This window comes from Poromitra crassiceps, assembly GCF_964638095.1.
Source record: "Poromitra crassiceps genome assembly, chromosome: 1".
Lineage (NCBI taxonomy): Eukaryota > Metazoa > Chordata > Actinopteri > Beryciformes > Melamphaidae > Poromitra > Poromitra crassiceps.
This window is the reverse complement of record NC_139623.1, coordinates 94,100,092-94,122,711: the sequence shown is the minus strand read 5'-3', so window position 1 is coordinate 94,122,711 and position 22,620 is coordinate 94,100,092. Positions and strand designations below refer to the sequence as shown.

General features: G+C 47.2%; 1 protein-coding gene across 1 annotated transcript in view; it reads left to right on the top strand.

Moving 5' to 3' along the window:
- Positions 1 to 22,620, top strand: part of vps13b (vacuolar protein sorting 13 homolog B) — a 661,063-nt gene that overhangs the window by 492,004 nt on the left and 146,439 nt on the right. The window contains exon 38 of the mRNA XM_083634457.1: positions 3,460 to 3,852. Within this exon, the coding sequence (XP_083490583.1) occupies positions 3,460 to 3,852 (393 nt within the window). The remainder of the gene's footprint in view (positions 1 to 3,459; positions 3,853 to 22,620) is intronic.

The following is a 22,620-nucleotide window of genomic DNA, read 5'->3' as shown; positions in this document are numbered from 1 at the left end:
TTCAGATCCAGATCCACTTTATCCTGCTGTCATTAGACAGCATAAAGCAACAAAAATGTCCCTTCCAAAGCTTTGTCAATCCCTAAAGGAATGCTTAGATTAGAAGTGTTAAGTGTTATTGGAACTCCACTATGTAACATGTCACTGGTCAACTCATTGGGGGCGTATTATGCTCTTTGTGAACTAATGAATTGGCTGAAGGCTGCAGTTCACTCTGTTTGCAATTTGTCGTAAAATGTATCAGCAAACCACTTTGGGCAAGAGAGCAGTATTAATGGAAAATGTTCATATCTTTACACTGGGGATGTACACATAGTCAGTAAGAACTGGGGAGATCGGCATTGCTGTCCATTGTGTTAAGTACAGTATAACAGCAAACATGTTGCTTCCACTGCCCAGTAAGGGATCATCCACCTGGATGCAGTTAGCTGAATGTGGTAGCTCAGCTCACAGGAAGGGATGATACCCATAACCAGGTCCAGATAAGCTCCAGACCTGTGATGCCTGTATATCTTTTTTGCTAAATAAATCAAGCACTCCTCAGTTTGTCCACATACCGTATTTGAAACCATATCTGGATATTTGAATCTTCTCCCCTTAGCATTTTTGTTTTGTTGAGACAGTAGGAAAGATGAGCGAGGATGGCGTAGTGGTTAGAGAGACCAGATGAGCTGTGTTCAAGCCCTGATGTTGGCAAACATTGGCCCTGCTGAAGTGTCGTTAAGCAAAGACATTACTCAACTACCGGCTCCAGGAGTATCAATAAAATATCTTAAAAAGAAAGTGTATCAACCAATCTATTATTAATGGGCACCATATGCATTTGTGTTTGTGTCTGAAAGTCCGGGGAATTGACTCTTGATAGACCTGCCAGGTTAAGTGAAGGTTAAAAATGGGTTAAGTATGGAAATCTCCTGGTTACATTGAGCTGTATCCGTAGCACTGCTCACTTGGGCCAGGTGGGCTTCTGACAGGTTAAGCAGGTAATAAACCCCCTGCAGACAGGCCGGAGCTGGCTGGTGGTGGGAGGGGGTAGGCAGGAAAGGAGGGAGGATGGCCCATAATCAGGACCAGCTCTCCCTGCACTGAGAGCCAGGCAAGGCCCAGGCCCCAGCCCTGGCCCTGACTAGGTGATCAGAAACAGCTTCATATGATTACACAGGGAGGGAGGGAGGGAGGGAGGGAGAGAGAGAGAGAGAGATTGGCAAGAGTGGAGGAGGAGAAAGTAAAAGAACAGGGAGGAGGAAGAGGAGAAGCAGAACCATAGATGAAATGGAGGGAACATAGAGCAAAGAAGGTGGGAGAGTAGGGGAGGGGGGGCAGAGGAAACTGCATGAACAGCTGCACATGGGCTATTTCTTCCACCGCTGGAAAGTTTCCTGGTGATAAGTCAACTGGAAATGATAAGCTACATTAGACAGCAAATTCCACCTATCTGTCCTCCAATCCCTCCCATCCTTCCATCTGACCACGCGCCTCACTTCCACTGGATTACATGAGAAAGCATCCTGAGGGCAGTGTGTGTGTGTGTGTGTTCGTGTGTGTGTGTCTGTGTCCGTGCCTGTCTGCCTGCCTGCCTGTCTGTCTGCCTGTCTGTCTGTCTGTCTGTCTGTCTGCCTGTCTGCCTGCCTGCCTGTCTGCCTGCCTGCCTGCCTGTCTGTCTGCCTGCCTGTCTGCCTGCCTGCCTGCCTGTCTGTCTGTCTGCCTGCCTGCCTGCCTGCCTGCCTGCCTGCCTGCCTGTCTGTCTGCCTGCCTGCCTGCCTGTCTGACTGCCTGCCTGTCTGCCTGCCTGCCTGCCTGCCTGGGCAGCACTCCCCCTCATGTCATCCTGTGCTCCTACCTGGGAAGGAGACAGACGGGAGGCCTAAAAGCCTTCAAAAGCCTCTAAACACTGGTGCCTTGATGAGAGCATGAGAAACAGCTGCTTCCCGCTCCCATCATCATCATGAGCAAGTGGAAAAATGGGATAATGGAAGTGGTGTAAAACGGCATTGAGTTAATTCATGTGTCTCTGTCAATTCCACTCAAGTGTTTGAAGGCTGGAGCACAAGAGAGCGAGAGAGATACAACACTTTGATTTATATGGCTGGCATGGAGAAAAGATTCTCTTCTGCTATTCCACAGTGTCACATTAGGATGTTACAGTGAGACAGCCAGAAATGGTGTGTGTTTCTTCTGTATTTGTGTGCCTGCGTGTGTGTGTGTTGTCTGTCTGTGTGTGTGTGTGTGTGTGTGTGTGTGTGTGTGTGTGTGTGTGTGTGCGCGTGCGCGTGTGTGTGTGCGCATGTGTGTGTGAGAGAGAGAGATTGATGAGAGCGGACCCAGCTGTATTTTAACTGGTCTTTGCATGCAAAGCCGAGCGATTAGGTGAAAAGAGACGAGTTCAAAGTTTGATTTCTGAGATGTGGTGCCATGCAACGTCTCATGGGTTAGATAGCAGAAGATGTCCTTGCTAAGGGGAACACTGAGAGTAGCTTGCCCTTTCCTCAAAAACCCAAATGGGCTGTGTCCTGTTTATGCTGCCAGGGCCCCAGCCAAGAGTGCATTTATTCAATTTAGGTCCCAGTTTAAGAGACCCTGCTTTGGCACTGATGTAGGCTAAATAGTCTGTCATTAGATTGCATAAAAATTGGATAATAGATTAATTTCCCATTCACAAATACAATACACACACACACACACACACACACACACACACACACACACACACACACACACACAGATCCAAAGAGTGTGTGTTATGCCTCACTATCATAATGAGGTAGCATTGGTTTTCCCAAACAATAAAGTCATGTTTTTATCACCTGGCCAAAAGCAGTGCTCTCTCCCTCTGTCCCATTTTCCCCTTCACTCTCACTTCATAAATGTAAGTCACGATGAGCACAAAATATACTGCCATCTTTTAGTGAGACATACAGTAGGCTGTAAAAAGTAATACCAGCTCATGTTAATAAATACTAAGGCACTATTTCTTTTTTCTTTCAAAGCTTGGATTGTTTGACATTACAAAATAATATATGATGTTCCAGAATGTATAGTGTTTTAGTCGCATAAAAAGCTGATGCTCGCCTAGTAGTTCTCATGTTAATTGAGGGTTTTTCTAGCATCACTTCACTTCTGTCAGTGGGTTTCTTCTCAGGAAGTGTTTAAACTGGCTGAGCCATTGGCTGGGAGCTTCCTCTCCTTATTCATACTGACTGTGTAACCCTAATGGATTGAAATGCCTTGCAAAGCCAGCAACATTTATTAGCCATTATCAGTGATAAACGATGAGTTAACACTGTAGCTTGATTGAATATTATTGGTCATACAGTGGAAATATGAGGACAGTATGGGGGGAGTTGTGTTCATCAAGCTTTCCTGTCAACACTGTTGTGGACACATTATAATACTGTTCTTTATTTCTGTCTGTCTCTTCTCCGCTGTCTCCCCCCACCTTTTCCTCTCTTCCTCCCACAGCTGAGCTGAATGTCGAGCTATTACGCCCCCTCAAGATCAATCCTACGCTGGCTAAGCTGGAGCAGGCCAAGGCCTACCTGTGTAAAGTCCTACCAAACCAGATGTGGGACGCCTCCAGTAAACCTCCCTCCACCTCCTCCACCCCTCACCCCTCCCCCACCAAGACAGCGCCCAGGACCTCTCCTCGCCCCAACCCCCACCAGCAGGCCTCGGCCCTGGGTAAGGCCAGCAGCCTCAGGGCCCTGGCCTTGTCCTTCCACAAGGTGTCCCTCCGCACCGCCCAGATCGTGGTAGTCATGGAGACGGAGGCCCATCCCATGAGGCCCAGCGTGACAGCGTCTGTGTCGGCCATGACGGGCAGTCTGAACATGAAGTCTGAGCCCAGGATGGAAGGTGAGTAAAACACACACGTCTTTCAGTTTGTGCAGAATTACAGTTTTTGGGGTCACTTACCCAATTAGTCCCTGTGTTAGGTAACAAAACCTTGATTTAAAACAAGTGTGATTGTGATATTACCTGAGGAGACACCTCCCTCATTTGACCTGCTAAGCCCCAGTTTGTTTTGTGAAGCCCAGCAGAAAACTGGATGCCCATGTTGTATAGATCTCTATGGCTTAACTGCTTGTATGACCTCATAGGCTTAAGGCTGGCTGAAACCTTAACCCTTTTCTCTCTGGTCAGACCTGCTACCAAGACTTCTATCTGAGACCTGTCAAATGACCCATGTTTTATAACTGCACTGCAAAACATATCTTTACTAATGATCATCATCATTTTTCTTAAACCATTTGAAAAACATCTGCTACAGGGGTTAGTTCATTTCACTTGTCGTCAATGCAACTTAACTCGGTTTAAGAATTTCCCTGAATGAAGTGACATTACCTCATTACCGGTGATGTGATCCACCTGTATGTCAAGATATTGTCACTTGTAGAACATTCTGGAAACAGGTGCGCTGGAAGCAAGTGAAACGATCTCACCCCTTGGCAGATTGTCACATCTTTTAAACAGAACAAGATTTTAGGACTCGGTACCAGACCGCACTAAATGTAGGCACTTGTTTGCAGTGTGTCATAGCTCACCATGTGACCCAACAGGAATGAAGCCAGCCTTATTGAAAAGTGAGTCCAGTTACCCAGAGCTCCCATAGAAATATGTAGTGGAGAACAGATTGTTCCGTGTTTCACGTTATTATGTAACCAAACAAATATTGATGTGGACATATGGAGCTATACCCAAAGCAGTTTGGAATTCCTGTTGTTATTCATTCAGATTAACATTTATTAGGAACCAGGATGTAACGTTACAACATGTTGGCCTAGGAATGTGTTTTGTCAAACAGATGTTCAGTGGGCCGTATAAAAAGAAGTATAAATCCATTCCAATTCTGTGGTTGTAAGGCGTAATGGAGCTGTTGAGGTCTATATGAAGAAGTTTTATTCCAAAACGTTTAATATGTGGGGTGGGTTATACAAAATGTTTGTTTACTAATATTAATTGATCAATATTTCAAAAATGTACATGGTAGGCTGACATACAGAGTTATAGAGGTAAAAATATATTACAACTAACACTAAAGCCCAATTTAGGCTTTGTCTGTCGACACTTTTGAAACTGTCGCCAACAGAAGTGAAGGCTTGAGTCGACACTTTCAAGTGTCGGCGAGCAGTGTCTGCTACCTAGTGACATTTCTAGTGTCGCTGACTACGTCACATAGTGTCGCGCCAAGTGTGATTGGCTATATAGACGGCACGCGCTTGACTTCCTTGTTTTGGTTTTTGCTGAAATTAAATGAATGAACGTGTCCGCGCTATTTTTATCAGCCTGTCCTTGATATGACTTCATCAAAATCACAAAGAACACTGTGACAAACTTCCCAGAGAGAGAGGAGGTGAGTTGTGTGGTTGTGTGTCGTTATATGCGGCTGCAGCCAAGTATGTCTTGCCTCCGACGTGCTAATTCCCTGCCTTGGCTGTCTGCACTTACTGTAGTTCTCTGTCTAACGTTTGCGAGTGTCACATGACTGTTGAGCCGAGGAGAGAAGCATAAATGCAGCACTTTATCTCTTGTCGGCGACCATGTGTTGAGCGACACTTTCCAATAAGTATAAATTAGGCTTAATACTATTTTCTCTGTCTTTCAGTTCTCTTTCTTTGTACTACATAGTCAGACCTCCCACCTCCCACTCTTGTTTATTGATGAAGAACATGCATTTTTATGCCTCCGCCGGCGATAGCCAGGCCGGAGGCATTATGGATCCGGGTTGTCCGTCCGTACGTATGTCCGTCCATCCGATGTTCCTTAACGCGATTTCTGAGGAACGCCTTGATGGAATTTCATCAAATTTGCCTTAAACATCCACTTAGACTCAAGGATGATCTGATTAGATTTTGGTGGTCAAAGGTCAAGGTCACTGTGACCCCTCGAACGCCATTCTCAAGCTTGTTAACGCGATATCTCAGGATTGACTTGACGGAGTTTCATCAAATTTGCCTCAAACATCGACTTGGACACAAGGATGAACTGATTAGATTTTGATGGTTAAAGGTCAAAGTTCAAGGTCACTGTGACCTCACACACCCAATTTCCAAGCTCTGTAACGCAACATCTCAGGAGCGCCTTGACAGAATGTCTTCCAATTTGCCTCAAATGGCGATTTGGACTCAAGAATGAACAAATGGCGGAGGCATAAACCCCCGGTGCGGTCGTTCTAGTTCTGTCTGTCAAGGTGTCATACACTGATGATGATGAAAACAATGTGGGGAAAAATACCAATATTGCTTTGAATATCGCTTGCTGCTCTTTACCCATGCTTGTTAACGTTAACGTTATACATCTCAGGAGAGCAGAAGAGCTTATAATAAGCCATGTACATGAAGATCAACGTTATACAACACTTTAACTGTAGCTATTTACACACAGCCTTTACAGAGCATTGTGCATGTTGAGTCTCAACGTTAGCCGTCCGTCCACGGTGCTTGCTGCCTGGTATCATCAGATCAGTCCGGTGTCATCAGTCCCTAAAAAATGAACAACGATACATATTATTGCTGTTAATATTACTTATCACAGGTCCATATTTACAGTTGCAGTTAAGTAGCGCAACGTTAATTCCAAGCTAAGTTAACTCGCTAACGTATGTATGCTAACAGACCCAGATCCATGGCTAACACAGGTATGCAGGCCAGGGCAGTCAATCGGCAAGATTACATTTAAGGTGCAAAGACAACACAAATCGCCTACCTTCATGTTAACAAAAGCGTTCATCCTCAGGCATCAGCAGTTCTTCATTCTTTTGAATGGCGAATTGAACAGTCAATGATTGCACCCTGCAGCTGGATTTGTTGTTAGCATGTTAGCTAGCCTGCTCGGATCCGAGCTACTACGTCATATCCCAGTCCCGGTGATAGACAGATGCTTCATCCAATCACCTGCCAAGTAGTTTTTTCCCCCGTGTCATCGGCTCTGGGCAGGCCATACCCAGATGGATGTGCGGTTTGGTTTGTGAAAACAAACAATAGCGCCCCCATCTGGCAATGTCAGGTTACAAACCTGGCCCTTCATCAACACCGACTTTAATCCAGGAGGCATCACAATGTTTCCACGATCACAATCAGAACTGCTAATGCTAATGTAAATTAAAATGCTTCCAATGTGTCTGTGTCGTTGGGTGTGAGCCTACATAGTGTAACAGATGATCAGGATTTTATTTGTTTATTTACTTATTTATTTTACAGTTTTTTTGGCATTTATGCTAAATTGGACAGCGCTGGGGAACAGATGCAGAGTGATTGAGGGGATGCACCATGCAGTAGATGACGAGGCAGAATTGAACCCCCTGTTTTGCGACGGCTTGCACCTTAGTGCCGCTGAGCCACAGTGAGTGGGGTTGCAGAGGGACTGGGACAGAGCTGGAACTGGGCTGCCTAAGTGCTTGCATCTGTTTTACAGATGTTGGTATATAGGGTTACTTCAGATAAAATGATTGTCGAAAATGTTAATTAAAACCTCAAACAATTTGCACTTTGTTTACTCGAATCTGCATAACTGCACGGTGAGACAATACTCAGTGCTGCTGCCCTGCGCTGATTTTCACCAGCTCTTTCATCCACGTTTGATGTGTTGACTTGGATAAACACAGTTGAAAACTGGGTATGCAATGCAATGGAAAAAACAAATAGTTTATAGACAATTGTTCTAATATGAAAGTTAATCCCCCTTCTTCACTTTCATATGACCAATTACTATTTTTAGCCATCACTCTAACTTTGCACATTTGCAAAGCTCTTCAGAAGAGATTTGTCACTGTAAGTTCTGCTGCTTGTTTACAGCAAACAGAGATTAGTGAACTTTCTCTTCATGGATATTGTTTTCCCACAATTACCAGCACCTTGAACCAGAGCCATCACTGCACTCAAGGACGTTACAATTTGACTGGACACAAATAACAATGTTGGGATCAGGAGCGTTGGTGTTTATGGAGATCTATTGGATGGTTCCTAAGCAGCTTGGCGTGGAGCTCGTTAAAACACTGGCCGTCGTTAGGGCCCCAAGAACACAAGATCATGAGCGGCTGCTGGGACTGAACGAGCCACTGTAATAACGGCTAGAAAACGAATGCTGTCACCATGCGCAACAACGCTATACTGTAGCAAACGCTTTGTCCAGCTCTTAGCTCGTTTCCCAATGCTCTGTGAAGTACCTCTGAGGTAAAGATGCATTGTGTGCTCTCATTATAGGGCCTGACGTATCTTTGTCAAATCTCTTGGAGCATGTTGAGATTCATGCGGTGTAACATCCGTAAATGTTGCCAGAAGACGTTTGCAAAGTTATAAAACATTTATATTTTCTGCCAATATAACATGTTGATGTCACAACAGTTGTTTTGTTTTTTGTTGGCTGTTGGTAATTTTAGCACTCTTACAGATCTTTGTCACAACACACTTTTCCCCGGGGGGTCCTCCACATAGTGTTTCCAGATTTGTTGCCATTGAGAGGAGACAAACTGTCTCCAATTACGCAGATGGATGGCCGGTGACAATAGATGTATCCACTGACTTTTAGCCTTAGCTGCACTGCCTCCATCACTCACCACTCTGGCCTCCCCAGCACCGCGCTCCATACCTCCCAAAATGGATACCTTGGAATGTTATGATGATAAAGGTTGGGATTCCCGTTCTGTAAGGTGGAGCGTTTGGGCTGCCATAATAAGTCAGCAGGAATGACCCCCCTGGGAGAGGCTGTACATGAGAGATGTGAGACAGGAGAGTGTAGTAGGAGGACTACTGCTGCTGCTGGTCCTCAGTGGCAGGCAGAGATTAATGGACCAGGGCAACCCCTCAGGATGATGCCACTGGGCTAGGAGAGACGCAAGAGGGAGGGAGGGGGACGTTACAGAGAGTTGTGAAAGAAGTGAAGCAGGGAGAGTGATGGAGATAGAGACAGAGAGAGAGAGGGAGGGAGGGGGGACGTTACAGAGAGTTGTGAAAGAAGTGAAGCAGGGAGAGTGATGGAGATAGAGACAGAGAGAGGGAGGGAGGGGGACGTTACAGAGAGTTGTGAAAGAAGTGAAGCAGGGAGAGTGATGGAGATAGAGACAGAGAGAGGGAGGGAGGGGGACGTTACAGAGAGTTGTGAAAGAAGTGAAGCAGGGAGAGTGATGGAGATAGAGACAGAGAGAGGGAGGGAGGGGGGACGTTACAGAGAGTTGTGAAAGAAGTGAAGCAGGGAGAGTGATGGAAATAGAGACAGAGAGAGAGAGGGAGGGAGGGGGACGTTACAGAGAGTTGTGAAATAAGTGAAGCAGGGAGAGTGATGGAGATAGAGACAGAGAGAGGGAGGGAGGGGGGACGTTACAGAGAGTTGTGAAAGAAGTGATGCAGGGAGAGTGATGGAGATAGAGACAGAGAGAGAGAGGGAGGGAGGGGGGACATTACAGAGAGTTGTGAAAGAAGTGAAGCAGGGAGAGTGATGGAGATAGAGACAGAGAGAGAGAGGGAGGGAGGGGGACGTTACAGAGAGTTGTGAAAGAAGTGAAGCAGGGAGAGTGATGGAGATAGAGACAGAGAGAGGGAGGGAGGGGGGACGTTACAGAGAGTTGTGAAAGAAGTGAAGCAGGGAGAGTGATGGAAATAGAGACAGAGAGAGAGAGGGAGGGAGGGGGACGTTACAGAGAGTTGTGAAATAAGTGAAGCAGGGAGAGTGATGGAGATAGAGACAGAGAGAGGGAGGGAGGGGGGACGTTACAGAGAGTTGTGAAAGAAGTGATGCAGGGAGAGTGATGGAGATAGAGACAGAGAGAGAGAGGGAGGGAGGGGGGACATTACAGAGAGTTGTGAAAGAAGTGAAGCAGGGAGAGTGATGGAGATAGAGACAGAGAGAGAGAGGGAGGGAGGGGGACGTTACAGAGAGTTGTGAAAGAAGTGAAGCAGGGAGAGTGATGGAGATAGAGACAGAGAGAGGGAGGGAGGGAGGGGGGACGTTACAGAGAGTTGTGAAAGAAGTGAAGCAGGGAGAGTGATGGAGATAGAGACAGAGAGAGGGAGGGAGGGAGGGGGACGTTACAGAGAGTTGTGAAAGAAGTGAAGCAGGGAGAGTGATGGAGATAGAGACAGAGAGAGGGAGGGAGGGGGACGTTACAGAGAGTTGTGAAAGAAGTGAAGCAGGGAGAGTGATGGAGATAGAGACAGAGAGAGGGAGGGAGGGGGACGTTACAGAGAGTTGTGAAAGAAGTGAAGCAGGGAGAGTGATGGAGATAGAGACACAGAGAGAGAGGGAGGGAGGGAGGGGGGACGTTACAGAGAGTTGTGAAAGAAGTGAAGCAGGGAGAGTGATGGAGATAGAGACAGAGAGAGGGAGGGAGGGGGACGTTACAGAGAGTTGTGAAAGAAGTGAAGCAGGGAGAGTGATGGAGATAGAGACAGAGGGAGGGAGGGGGGACGTTACAGAGAGTTGTGAAAGAAGTGAAGCAGGGAGAGTGATGGAGATAGAGACAGAGAGAGGGAGGGAGGGGGGATGTTACAGAGAGTTGTGAAAGAAGTGAAGCAGGGAGAGTGATGGAGATAGAGACAGAGGGAGGGAGGGGGGACGTTACAGAGAGTTGTGAAAGAAGTGAAGCAGGGAGAGTGATGGAGATAGAGACAGAGAGAGGGAGGGAGGGGGGATGTTACAGAGAGTTGTGAAAGAAGTGAAGCAGGGAGAGTGATGGAGATAGAGACACAGAGAGAGAGGGAGGGAGGGAGGGGGGACGTTACAGAGAGTTGTGAAAGAAGTGAAGCAGGGAGAGTGATGGAGATAGAGACAGAGAGAGGGAGGGAGGGGGACGTTACAGAGAGTTGTGAAAGAAGTGAAGCAGGGAGAGTGATGGAGATAGAGACAGAGAGAGGGAGAGAGGGAGGGGGGACGTTACAGAGAGTTGTGAAAGAAGTGAAGCAGGGAGAGTGATGGAGATAGAGACAGAGAGAGAGAGGGAGGGAGGGGGGACGTTACAGAGAGTTGTGAAAGAAGTGAAGCAGGGAGAGTTATGGAGATAGAGACAGAGAGAGGGAGGGAGGGGGGACGTTACAGAGAGTTGTAAAAGAAGTGAAGCAGGGAGAGTGATGGAGATAGAGACAGAGAGAGGGAGGGAGGGAGGGGGACGTTACAGAGAGTTGTGAAAGAAGTGAAGCAGGGAGAGTGATGGAGATAGAGACAGAGAGAGGGAGGGAGGGGGACGTTACAGAGAGTTGTGAAAGAAGTGAAGCAGGGAGAGTGATGGAGATAGAGACAGAGAGAGAGAGGGAGGGGGACGTTACTGAGAGTTGTGAAAGAAGTGAAGCAGGGAGAGTGATGGAGATAGAGACAGAGAGAGGGAGGGAGGGGGGATGTTACAGAGAGTTGTGAAAGAAGTGAAGCAGGGAGAGTGATGGAGATAGAGACAGAGAGAGGGAGGGAGGGAGGGAGGGGGACGTTACAGAGAGTTGTGAAAGAAGTGAAGCAGGGAGAGTGATGGAGATAGAGACAGAGAGAGGGAGGGAGGGGGGACGTTACAGAGAGTTGTGAAAGAAGTGAAGCAGGGAGAGTGATGGAGATAGAGACAGAGAGAGGGAGGGAGGGGGGACGTTACAGAGAGTTGTGAAAGAAGTGAAGCAGGGAGAGTGATGGAGATAGAGACAGAGAGAGGGAGGGAGGGAGGGGGACGTTACAGAGAGTTGTGAAAGAAGTGAAGCAGGGAGAGTGATGGAGATAGAGACAGAGAGAGAGAGGGAGGGGGACGTTACTGAGAGTTGTGAAAGAAGTGAAGCAGGGAGAGTGATGGAGATAGAGACAGAGAGAGGGAGGGAGGGAGGGAGGGAGGACGTTACAGAGAGTTGTGAAAGAAGTGAAGCAGGGAGAGTGATGGAGATAGAGACAGAGAGAGGGAGGGAGGGGGGACGTTACAGAGAGTTGTGAAAGAAGTGAAGCAGGGAGAGTGATGGAGATAGAGACAGAGAGAGAGAGGGAGGGAGGGGGGACGTTACAGAGAGTTGTGAAAGAAGTGAAGCAGGGAGAGTGATGGAGATAGAGACAGAGAGAGGGAGAGAGGGAGGGGGGACGTTACAGAGAGTTGTGAAAGAAGTGAAGCAGGGAGAGTGATGGAGATAGAGACAGAGAGAGGGAGGGAGGGGGGACGTTACAGAGAGTTGTGAAAGAAGTGAAGCAGGGAGAGTGATGGAGATAGAGACAGAGAGAGAGAGGGAGGGAGGGAGGGAGGACGTTACAGAGAGTTGTGAAAGAAGTGAAGCAGGGAGAGTGATGGAGATAGAGACAGAGAGAGAGAGGGAGGGGGACGTTACTGAGAGTTGTGAAAGAAGTGAAGCAGGGAGAGTGATGGAGATAGAGACAGAGAGAGGGAGGGAGGGAGGGAGGGAGGACGTTACAGAGAGTTGTGAAAGAAGTGAAGCAGGGAGAGTGATGGAGATAGAGACAGAGAGAGGGAGGGAGGGGGGACGTTACAGAGAGTTGTGAAAGAAGTGAAGCAGGGAGAGTGATGGAGATAGAGACAGAGAGAGAGAGGGAGGGAGGGGGGACGTTACAGAGAGTTGTGAAAGAAGTGAAGCAGGGAGAGTGATGGAGATAGAGACAGAGAGAGGGAGGGAGGGGGGACGTTACAGAGAGTTGTGAAAGAAGTGAAGCAGGGAGAGTGATGGAGATAGAGACAGAGAGAGGGAGGGAGGGGGACGTTACAGAGAGTTGTGAAAGAAGTGAAGCAGGGAGAGTGATGGAGATAGACAGAGAGAGGGAGAGAGGGAGGGGGGACGTTACAGAGAGTTGTGAAAGAAGTGAAGCAGGGAGAGTGATGGAGATAGAGACAGAGAGAGGGAGGGAGGGAGGGGGGACGTTACAGAGAGTTGTGAAAGAAGTGAAGCAGGGAGAGTTATGGAGATAGAGACAGAGAGAGGGAGGGAGGGGGACGTTACAGAGAGTTGTGAAAGAAGTGAAGCAGGGAGAGTGATGGAGATAGAGACAGAGAGAGGGAGGGAGGGGGGACGTTACAGAGAGTTGTGAAAGAAGTGAAGCAGGGAGAGTGATGGAGATAGAGACAGAGAGAGGGAGGGAGGGGGGACGTTACAGAGAGTTGTGAAAGAAGTGAAGCAGGGAGAGTTATGGAGATAGAGACAGAGAGAGGGAGGGAGGGGGGACGTTACAGAGAGTTGTGAAAGAAGTGAAGCAGGGAGAGTGATGCAGATAGAGACAGAGAGAGGGAGGGAGGGGGACGTTACAGAGAGTTGTGAAAGAAGTGAAGCAGGGAGAGTGATGGAGATAGAGACAGAGAGAGGGAGGGAGGGGGACGTTACAGAGAGTTGTGAAAGAAGTGAAGCAGTGAGAGTGATGGAGATAGAGACAGAGAGAGGGAGGGAGGGGGGACGTTACAGAGAGTTGTGAAAGAAGTGAAGCAGGGAGAGTGATGGAGATAGAGACAGAGGGAGGGAGGGAGGGAGGGGGGACGTTACAGAGAGTTGTGAAAAAAGTGAAGCAGGGAGAGTGATGGAGATAGAGACAGAGAGAGGGAGGGAGGGGGACGTTACAGAGAGTTGTAAAAGAAGTGAAGCAGGGAGAGTGATGCAGATAGAGACAGAGAGAGGGATGGAGGGGGACGTTACAGAGAGTTGTGAAAGAAGTGATGCAGGAGAGTGATGGAGATAGAGACAGAGAGAGGGAGGGAGGGGGGACGTTACAGAGATTTGTGAAAGAAGTGAAGCAGGGAGAGTGATGGAGATAGAGACAGAGAGAGGGAGGGAGGGGGACGTTACAGAGAGTTGTGAAAGAAGTGAAGCAGGGAGAGTGATGGAGATAGAGACAGAGAGAGGGAGGGAGGGGGGACGTTACAGAGAGTTGTGAAAGAAGTGAAGCAGGGAGAGTGATGGAGATAGAGACAGAGAGAGGGAGGGAGGGAGGGGGGACGTTACAGAGAGTTGTGAAAGAAGTGAAGCAGGGAGAGTGATGGAGATAGAGACAGAGAGAGGGAGGGAGGAACAGAAAAACTAAGCGCTACCGAGTGAGAGGAAATGGAGGGGAGGGAAGAGTGCGATAAAACAGCAGTTATGAAATGAGGAATGACAAAACAAGAGGCAAAGATAGAAAAAGACAGATGGGGTGAAAAGAAGATATGGTAGAAGAGAGGATATGAGGTAATGGAGCGAAAGGAGGACAGAAGAGGAAGGAGAGATGAATCAAGAGACAAAGATAGAAAGATGTGGATGAAGTAGACAGAGTGAGAAAGAAAGAAAGAAAGAAAGAATGGACGGGGCGACAAAATGGGTTGAAAGGTGAGGAACAGAAGACGGGCTCCTCTGTTTGAGCAGTAATGGCGATCTCTTCCACCTCTTTTCACGATGCTCGCCCCACCGCACCCTGTCCTCTTCATCAGCGTACATCTATAGCTGCAGCAGCCAGGGTGAAGACCCCTGTCCTCTTCATCAGCGTACATCTATAGCTGCAGCAGCCAGGGTGAAGACCCCTGTCACCCACCCCACTCCCCCCTCGCCCAGGGAACATCTGGGGGTCTGTACCTGGTCATGGCAGCCATCCCCCCCCCCCCTCCCCGTCTCTGCCAGGGGACAAGATGGAGAGAGAGGGGATTAGGTTGACAGTGAGGTGTGTTACCAGATCCTGTGTTAATGAAAAGCAAGTGGAAGCCCCGCATTCCTCCCTGCGTCCACCGCTCACCGCTCCCCAAGGTAGGGGGGCATTTATAGTTCAATGAAAGAAAGGAGGGAGGCGGGCGGAGAGAGAGAGAACAGATGTCTTAAGGTCCATGAAACAAGACCCTCCCTCATCTCTCAGCTCTGCGTCAGACTGCCCATGGAGCACCCCTGATCTCCCAGGAACACACACGCACGCGCGCGCACACACACACACACACACACACACACACACACACACACACACACTCACACAACAACACACACCCACCCACCCACACACACACACACACACACACACACACACACACACACACACACACACACACACACACACACACACACTCACTCACACTCACACAACAACACACACACCCACACACACACACACCCACACACACACACACACCCACACACACACACACACACACACACACACACACACACACACACACACACACACACACACACACACACACTCACTCACACAACAACACACACACACACACACACACACACACATACACAGTACACACACATACACAGTACACACACACACACACACACACACACACACACACACACACACACACACACAAAGATTTCTCCCTGGTCCGTAGCCTCTCTGGACCCCCATGCTCCATCACGGTGATTTACTCCAACACACTTGTAAAGGAAAACTTCTGTGCGTGGAACAAAGTGAAAGCCAGCCATTAATAATTGGACGTCTCTTCTTTTCTTCCTGCCTTGTTTTGTTTCCCCGGCCGATATTTGAATTACGATGGTGTCAGTTTGTTTACTCTGCTGAAAGAAAGCCACTCGGTTCCATTCATCATCATAATCTGTCTTGATAGTCGGGGAGAAGCGGAGCTGAGCAAAGCCGAACACGAAGAGATTTATATTTGGAAATGCACCCCGCTGCGATTTGGCAAGCTAACTCGACTATTACATTGTTTTCACAGCATTTAGAAAAGAATTATGTCACAAGGAGGAGAAAAAAAGCCCTGTCCAGCAAGGTCATATTGGTTGCCGAGCAGAGACAAAGATGTATGGTGCAGTGCGTCGGGAAGAGAGGAGGAGAGGTGTGGGATTGCTGTGTGGTGTATACCTAGACACAAATATGAGCCATGAGAAACAATTATACTTGAGCTTTATGGCCTTATTTGTCCTTTTTTCTTAACCATAGCTTTTCTCTTCAGAAATAATGCTAGTCAACTGGAGAAAATACACGCTTGAAAAGAGACACACATGTAGAAGCACTCTGGCGGCTCTCAGCATGAGAACTTGGGTCACACTGGAGTTTGGATTATTTATTGGAAGATTGGCACACTTCAACAGTACTGTGAGATCTCCAGATAGACCTAACCTTTATCAAATTAGGAACAATAACTAGTCCTTACTGCTTTTTTATCAGGGAAGTTAACTCGTTAGGTACTGTGTAGCTATCTAGGCCGATAGCTATACTGTAGCTGTAGTGTTTGTTAAACTGTGACCCTACAGGGGCTCTCTGATAGGGCTTTCACACCGGCAGGGCTCCGTGCCAGTTCCGGTTCCCGAACCCAAATTTGAACCGGCCAGCGCGTTCAGACCGAAAAAAGAATTGGTTCAGGACCTGAAAAATTGGTTCTCAGCGGAACCAAGAAATAGTTGGTTTTTCCTTGCGAACCGTGACATCATCAGTGGGTGTGTCTTATTCTAAGCTGTGAAGACGAGCAGGAAGGAGAAGAAGGCAGCGACAACATGGAGAAAAATAATTTGCAGTGGTCTGCTGAGGAAACCAAATGTTTAGTGGCGATTTGGGCATCTACCGAATTTCAAGAAAAGCTAGGGAAGCAGTAGAAGAAAGAGCAAGTTGTATGCCGAACTTGCGGAAGAGATGGCCAAGGCTGGGTTCACTCGAACGCCAGACCAAATAAATGTGTTTTTATTGAAAAAGTGCACGTCAAGTTAGCTAGTCTTGTTGACGTGTTACGGTCAAACTTCCCACTTCACTATATCACGTTGTATTTGCGAGGGCATCGCTGTATGTGTGTTTCTCTTAGGGTTTACATTTCATTTCATTTTATTTTGTCCAATAGCCTATTCAAATATTCCAGAATTGCATGTTGTGTTAATATGTAAATATTAATATTAACACATTGAGTGCCAGCCATTTTTTCATCCTGTAGGTAAGTTGTGCCAGGTTTTTTTTTGAGGATTCTGGCTCATTTTACAAGAGCCGAGGATTATTTTCTGTTAAGAATTCATGAACACCAATCATCTAAAAATAACTAATAGAATGTGTGCTTTCTCTGTCTAAAAGAGTTAGTTTGCAGAGTTAGTAGTTATGTAGATATTAGCCGTTGAGTACAGCATGGTTTCAGCGTCTGGAAATTTATTCAGAGATAAATGGCTTTTTGTGAAATTTGACAGAACAGTCACTTTAACCATTCATTTTTGGCATCAGTAAGACCGTCAGACATTCTAAACAATAGTTTTGAACAGTAATTTCCTCCATAACAACAGGAAACACCCCTCTCATTCAAACTCCTCCCTCCGTGTGTCTTCTCCTCCTTCCTCCTGGCTCTACAGCGGGCGTGTCAGAAGCGCGTTGCTGCTGCCTGCCTGCCTGCCTGCGTGCCTGCCTGCCTGCTTGCCTGCGTGCGGACGCTCCTTGTGCGAGTCAAGATGGGCCGGGGAATGCGTGGGCGATGGGCAGATGTTGATTCTGGCCTTTCTGAGGTGTTTCAAAGTGTGTTTCACCTATAATCTATTTTGCAAATCGCTCTCCGCTCTCTGTGTGCGGCTGCCTGCGCGGCCGCTCTCGGGCAAGACAAGTCTGGAATGGATTACGGTAATGTAAAATCGCCTCGCCATTTCCTTGAATGGCTTGCTCCCGCGGCAGTTTTTTCTTTGATTTCGCTCGTCTGGGGGAGCACTGTCAACACTTAGTGGGTCGGTAAAATAGATTATACACATTCTCTTGCTCCAATAGTGATCTCGAAGATGTAAAAGTTGTTGATTGATGTCCCACCGTCAAAAAAAAAAATGTTTATGTAAGACGAGATATCTCGGCTCTGGCACTCAAGCGTTGGATTATGTAAGACGAGATACCTCGGCTATGGCACTTAACGTGTTAATATGTTAATATGTGTAAATATTTGTATATAACTTTTTAGCCTGCATGATTTGATGGTTTTCTTGTAAAAAGTTATGCCGCCTCAAAGCTTTCTGGTAAATATCTAAACAACGCTGGTGTTTGGACTGGAGAAGGGAGGGGTTTGTGGATGGGGAGAAGGGAGAAACCGGAGCAGCAGATCCATTCACAGCGCTAGCTGGCTTTAAATGAAACCACACGCTATGCGTGAGCAGGAAATGCACAGAGCTCTTAAAAAACTGAAGAACGACTACTGAATAACATCCTCCCACTTTGGTCCCGCTTAAACTGGTGTGAACGTGGGCTGGTTCGCCAGAAAGCACCAAGGTTCTGAGACTCCAGAACGGAGCCAGAGCCAGAGCCAGAGCCAGAACCAGAACCGTGTCTGTCTGAAAGCGGCAAAAGTGGGCCGCACTTTGAGATCCCCTGGGGTCGGGGGCCCCTGGTGTAGGGGCTGACCAATTGTGGCTCTCAGGAACGTTTCTGGTGATATTTGGTCAGATTCCTGATAGGTTTACTGTCTTTCAGAGGCTGTAGCAGGCTTTTAAAGCCAGAGTGAGGTTGCTGGTATCATGAAACTAGAAGATCTAAGGCATCCATTGGTATCAACCATATCATGCTAGCTTATCAGGATGGGGGCAAATTAATGCTCCAAATTTTGGCGAGGGAAAAAAGATTGTGTGTGTGTGTGTGTGTGTGTGTGTGTGTGTGTGTGTGTGTGTGTGTGTGTGTGTGTGTGTGTCTGTCTGTCTGTCTGTCTGTCTGTCTGTCTGTCTGTGTGTGTGTGTGTGTGTGTTAAAACATCTACAAATGGGCAAATGGGAATTTCTTTTCTCCTTCAGAAAACACATTTCTCACCTTCACAACGACTTTTATTCTAGAATAGGCTAATAAAGAAAAGATTTGTTTTGGAATTATTTTGGTTTGTTTGTTTTGTTTTTTTCTTGGGCGCCCCTCAATCCATTGTTAGGTCCCTAAATTGGCCCTCAGTCATGAACACTTTGAGAAGCCCTACAATATATCTCTCCACATTCTTCTGATCAATTCCTTTGTGATCGGGTTTTCTGTGGGGAATCTGTCAAATGATAAATGTTTATTCAGTTCCCAACATTTATACAAAGTGTCTTTGTAAACAACAGTAGGATTGTATTTGGGCTGTACTTGCACTTTCCCACCCACCGAGTGTGGCGTAAGTTGAAAATGGCCACCATGGGAATAAACTCCATGTAATTGCAGCATTGTCTGACTCTCAGCCCGTTACATGTCATCCTGTAAAAAAAACACTTTTCCAGTCAAGTATCAAGAAATAAGCACATATCGACAGTAGATGAGGCATCTAGCATACCATCATTTGCAGATGCGTTGCAACTGTCATTCAGCCCATATGCAAGTGATCAGCACCCATCAGTTATTTTGAACGGCCTCGGATGACGCATGGCTCCCTGCACTGCAGTGTCCCCTCCCTCCCCAGCTACGTAGCCACTTTCCTCTGGTGTCCTATAGTGCTCTTGTGGTAAGTGAAGTGTATTGCTGTGGTGAGTGACAGTATATTACTCTTACCAATCCCAGACAGTCCTCAGGGGCCGCTGCTAGTTAGGTAATGACTCCTTTAGGTTTCCCCTAATTGATAACAGTAAGTCTCGGCTCTAAATCAGCCAGGCGGTGGTCAGATAACGGCTGCCAGCGAGAAACCCACATGGTAAATCAACATCCTCCATCCTATCTAATCCTACCCAAGCGTTTGCCAGAGATGTATTTCACTTCAGGGAGATTTCCAGCCAACTCCTTACCCACCCCCCACGTCAGTCCTTACCCACCCCCCACGTCAGTCCTTACCCACCCCCCACGTCAGTCCTTACCCACCCCCCACGTCAGTCCTTACCCACCCCCCACGTCAGTCCTTACCCACCCCCCACGTCAGTCCTTACCCACCCCCCACGTCAGAGAGAGTCACTGGGTGTCTTTAGGGTCGTATGTTACCCCAAGGGAGGATGAGCTTGTGTGTGTATCTGTTTCTGTCTTTTTGTGTGTGTGAGATATGCACATCTCTGTGTGTGTGTGTGTGTGTGTGTGTGTGTGTGTGTGTGTGTGTGTGTGTGTGTGTGCGCGCGTGCGTTCGCGCGCGTGTGTGTGTGTGTGCGTTCGCGCGTGTGTGTGTGCGTGCGTGTGCAGGATTGTGTGCATGCTGCATGCTTGTGGATGAGGAAATGGAAGCATCAACTCTGAATGCAGACACACATAACTGTGTCTGTGGACCTGCTTGTGTGGATGATGTGTGTCTCTGTGGCGTATTTGTATATGCATACAGTACATATGTGTTTATGTGCCCTTTTCTGTTTTTCTGTTTTTCTGTGTGTGTGTGTGTGTGTGTGTATCTGGTGCTTTCATATCCGAGGATCCATTTCATTTGGCTCGCAGTGAGCCAGTTTTCTAAACCCCAAACACATGAAGTGGAGAATATTGGAGCCACCTCAAATACCCCCAAAACAACAGCTGTCCATTTACTTCTGTGTGTGTGTGTGTGTGTGTGTGTGTGTGTGTGTGTGTGTGTGTGTGTGTGTGTGTGTGTGTGCGTGCGTGCGTGCGTGCGTGCGTGTGTGCGTGTGTGTGCGCGTGCGTGTGTGGATTTTCCATATAATATGGGACAACCACATGGTTTTCACAGTGGCATAACACAACATTCTTGTGTGTCCTCCATGCCATGCACTCTGGCTTCTGGGCTCCTATATTTCTCAGCAGAGTGTGACCCACCTGAGCATGTGGCGGTGGAGGGTGTATTAAGTGATGATTATATGATAACTATCTGCTCTCTGGCATCTGTCTATATCATCTCACTGACCAGAACTATGTCTCTGAGGTCCAAACCCATCATCAGTAACTAGCGGCTGTTTCTTCATTTTCCACCCCTCATCAAGATCGAGCATCACAGACACTCTCTCTCTCTCTCCCCCTCCCTCCCTCCCTCCCTCATTCTTTCTCTTACTGTTCCAGTCTTACTGGTCTTTGTCATTCACTGTCTCTGAATACTGAATTACTTGCATCCATGATTGTTCCCCAGTCTCTCTCTTTTTCTCTTTCTGTTTTTCCTTTTGACCATTTCTTTTTTATGTTTGTTATGGGGCCGCCTGCTGACACATCTCTGAGACAAACATCATGTGGTCGTATTGGAGGGGGATGGATGGATGGATGAGGGAAGGAGAAGTTCTGTCTCTGTCTAATATTCAGCCAGGATGGAGAGAGGGAGAGAGGGAGGGAGGGAGGGAGGAAGAAAGAAGGGGAATCCCCCCTCATTAAACCACTCCCAATTAGGGTGATTATTAAGAGAGCTGGCTGCTGCTGCTGGCTTTAACACCAGGATGCTGTGGTCAGCTGGGCTGTAAATGACGCATGGTGAAAGAGCACAGAACGCTTTGATACCCACTGCGGGCGCGCACGCGTGTGTGTGTGTGTGTGTGTTTGTCTGCAGTGGAATATACATGTGTTTGTACGTGTCTATGCACTTGTCTGTATGTGTATGTGTGTGTGTGTGTGTGTGTGTGTGTGTGTGTGTGTGAGAATAAGAGATTCTCCATTTAACAAGCCAGTTTGGGAGTTCCCAACTGCTGTCTAATAAATCCTAGCCATGAAAATAAACCTGGTGTCCACAGTTCAGAAGTGATCTTCTCTCTGCGCCGCATCAGCAGGAAATATTAGGCAGGTAAAGTGCCAACTTGTATCAACAGTGTGGATCCTGAGAGACATGAGTCATCCCAGTATCACATTTCCCCCGTAGGAAGATTTAGACATGAGAAGTCTGCTTCCACTGGAAGACCCCATGTGGAGTTATTGGGCTCTTATGTTGAATAAGATGTTCCTTAGTCGCTTCGCAAAAGACTGGGAAGTTGTGTGCTCTCTCTCTCTCATCTGTCACATCTATATCTATGTGTCTCTCTCATCTGTCACATCTATCTCTATGTGTCTCTCTCATCCGTCACATCTATCTCTGTGTCTCTCTCATCTGTCACATGTATCTCTATGTGTCTCTCTCATCTGTCACATCTATCTCTATGTGTCTCTCTCATCCGTCACATCTATCTCTATGTGTCTCTCTCATCTGTCACATCTATCTCTATGTGTCTCTCTCATCTGTCACATCTATCTCTATGTGTCTCTCTCATCCGTCACATCTATCTCTATGTGTCTCTCTCATCCGTCACATCTATCTCTATGTGTCTCTCTCATCTGTCACATCTATCTCTATGTGTCTCTCTCATCTGTCACATCTATCTCTATGTGTCTCTCTCATCTGTCACATCTATCTCTGTGTCTCTCTCATCTGTCACATCTATCTCTGTGTCTCTCTCATCTGTCACATCTATCTCTATGTGTCTCTCTCATCTGTCACATCTATCTCTATGTGTCTCTCTCATCTGTCACATCTATCTCTATGTGTCTCTCTCATCTGTCACATCTATCTCTATGTGTCTCTCTCATCCGTCACATCTATCTCTGTGTCTCTCTCATCTGTCACATCTATCTCTGTGTCTCTCTCATCTGTCACATCTATCTCTATGTGTCTCTCTCATCTGTCAGATCTATCTCTATGTGTCTCTCTCATCTGTCACATGTATCTCTATGTGTCTCTCTCATCTGTCACATCTATCTCTATGTGTGTCTCTCTCATCTGTCACATCTATCTCTATGTGTCTCTCTCATCTGTCACATCTATCTCTATGTGTGTCTCTCTTATCTGTCACATCTATCTCTGTGTCTCTCTCATCTGTCACATCTATCTCTATGTGTCTCTCTCATCTGTCACATCTATCTCTGTGTCTCTCTCATCTGTCACATCTATCTCTGTGTCTCTCTCATCTGTCACATCTA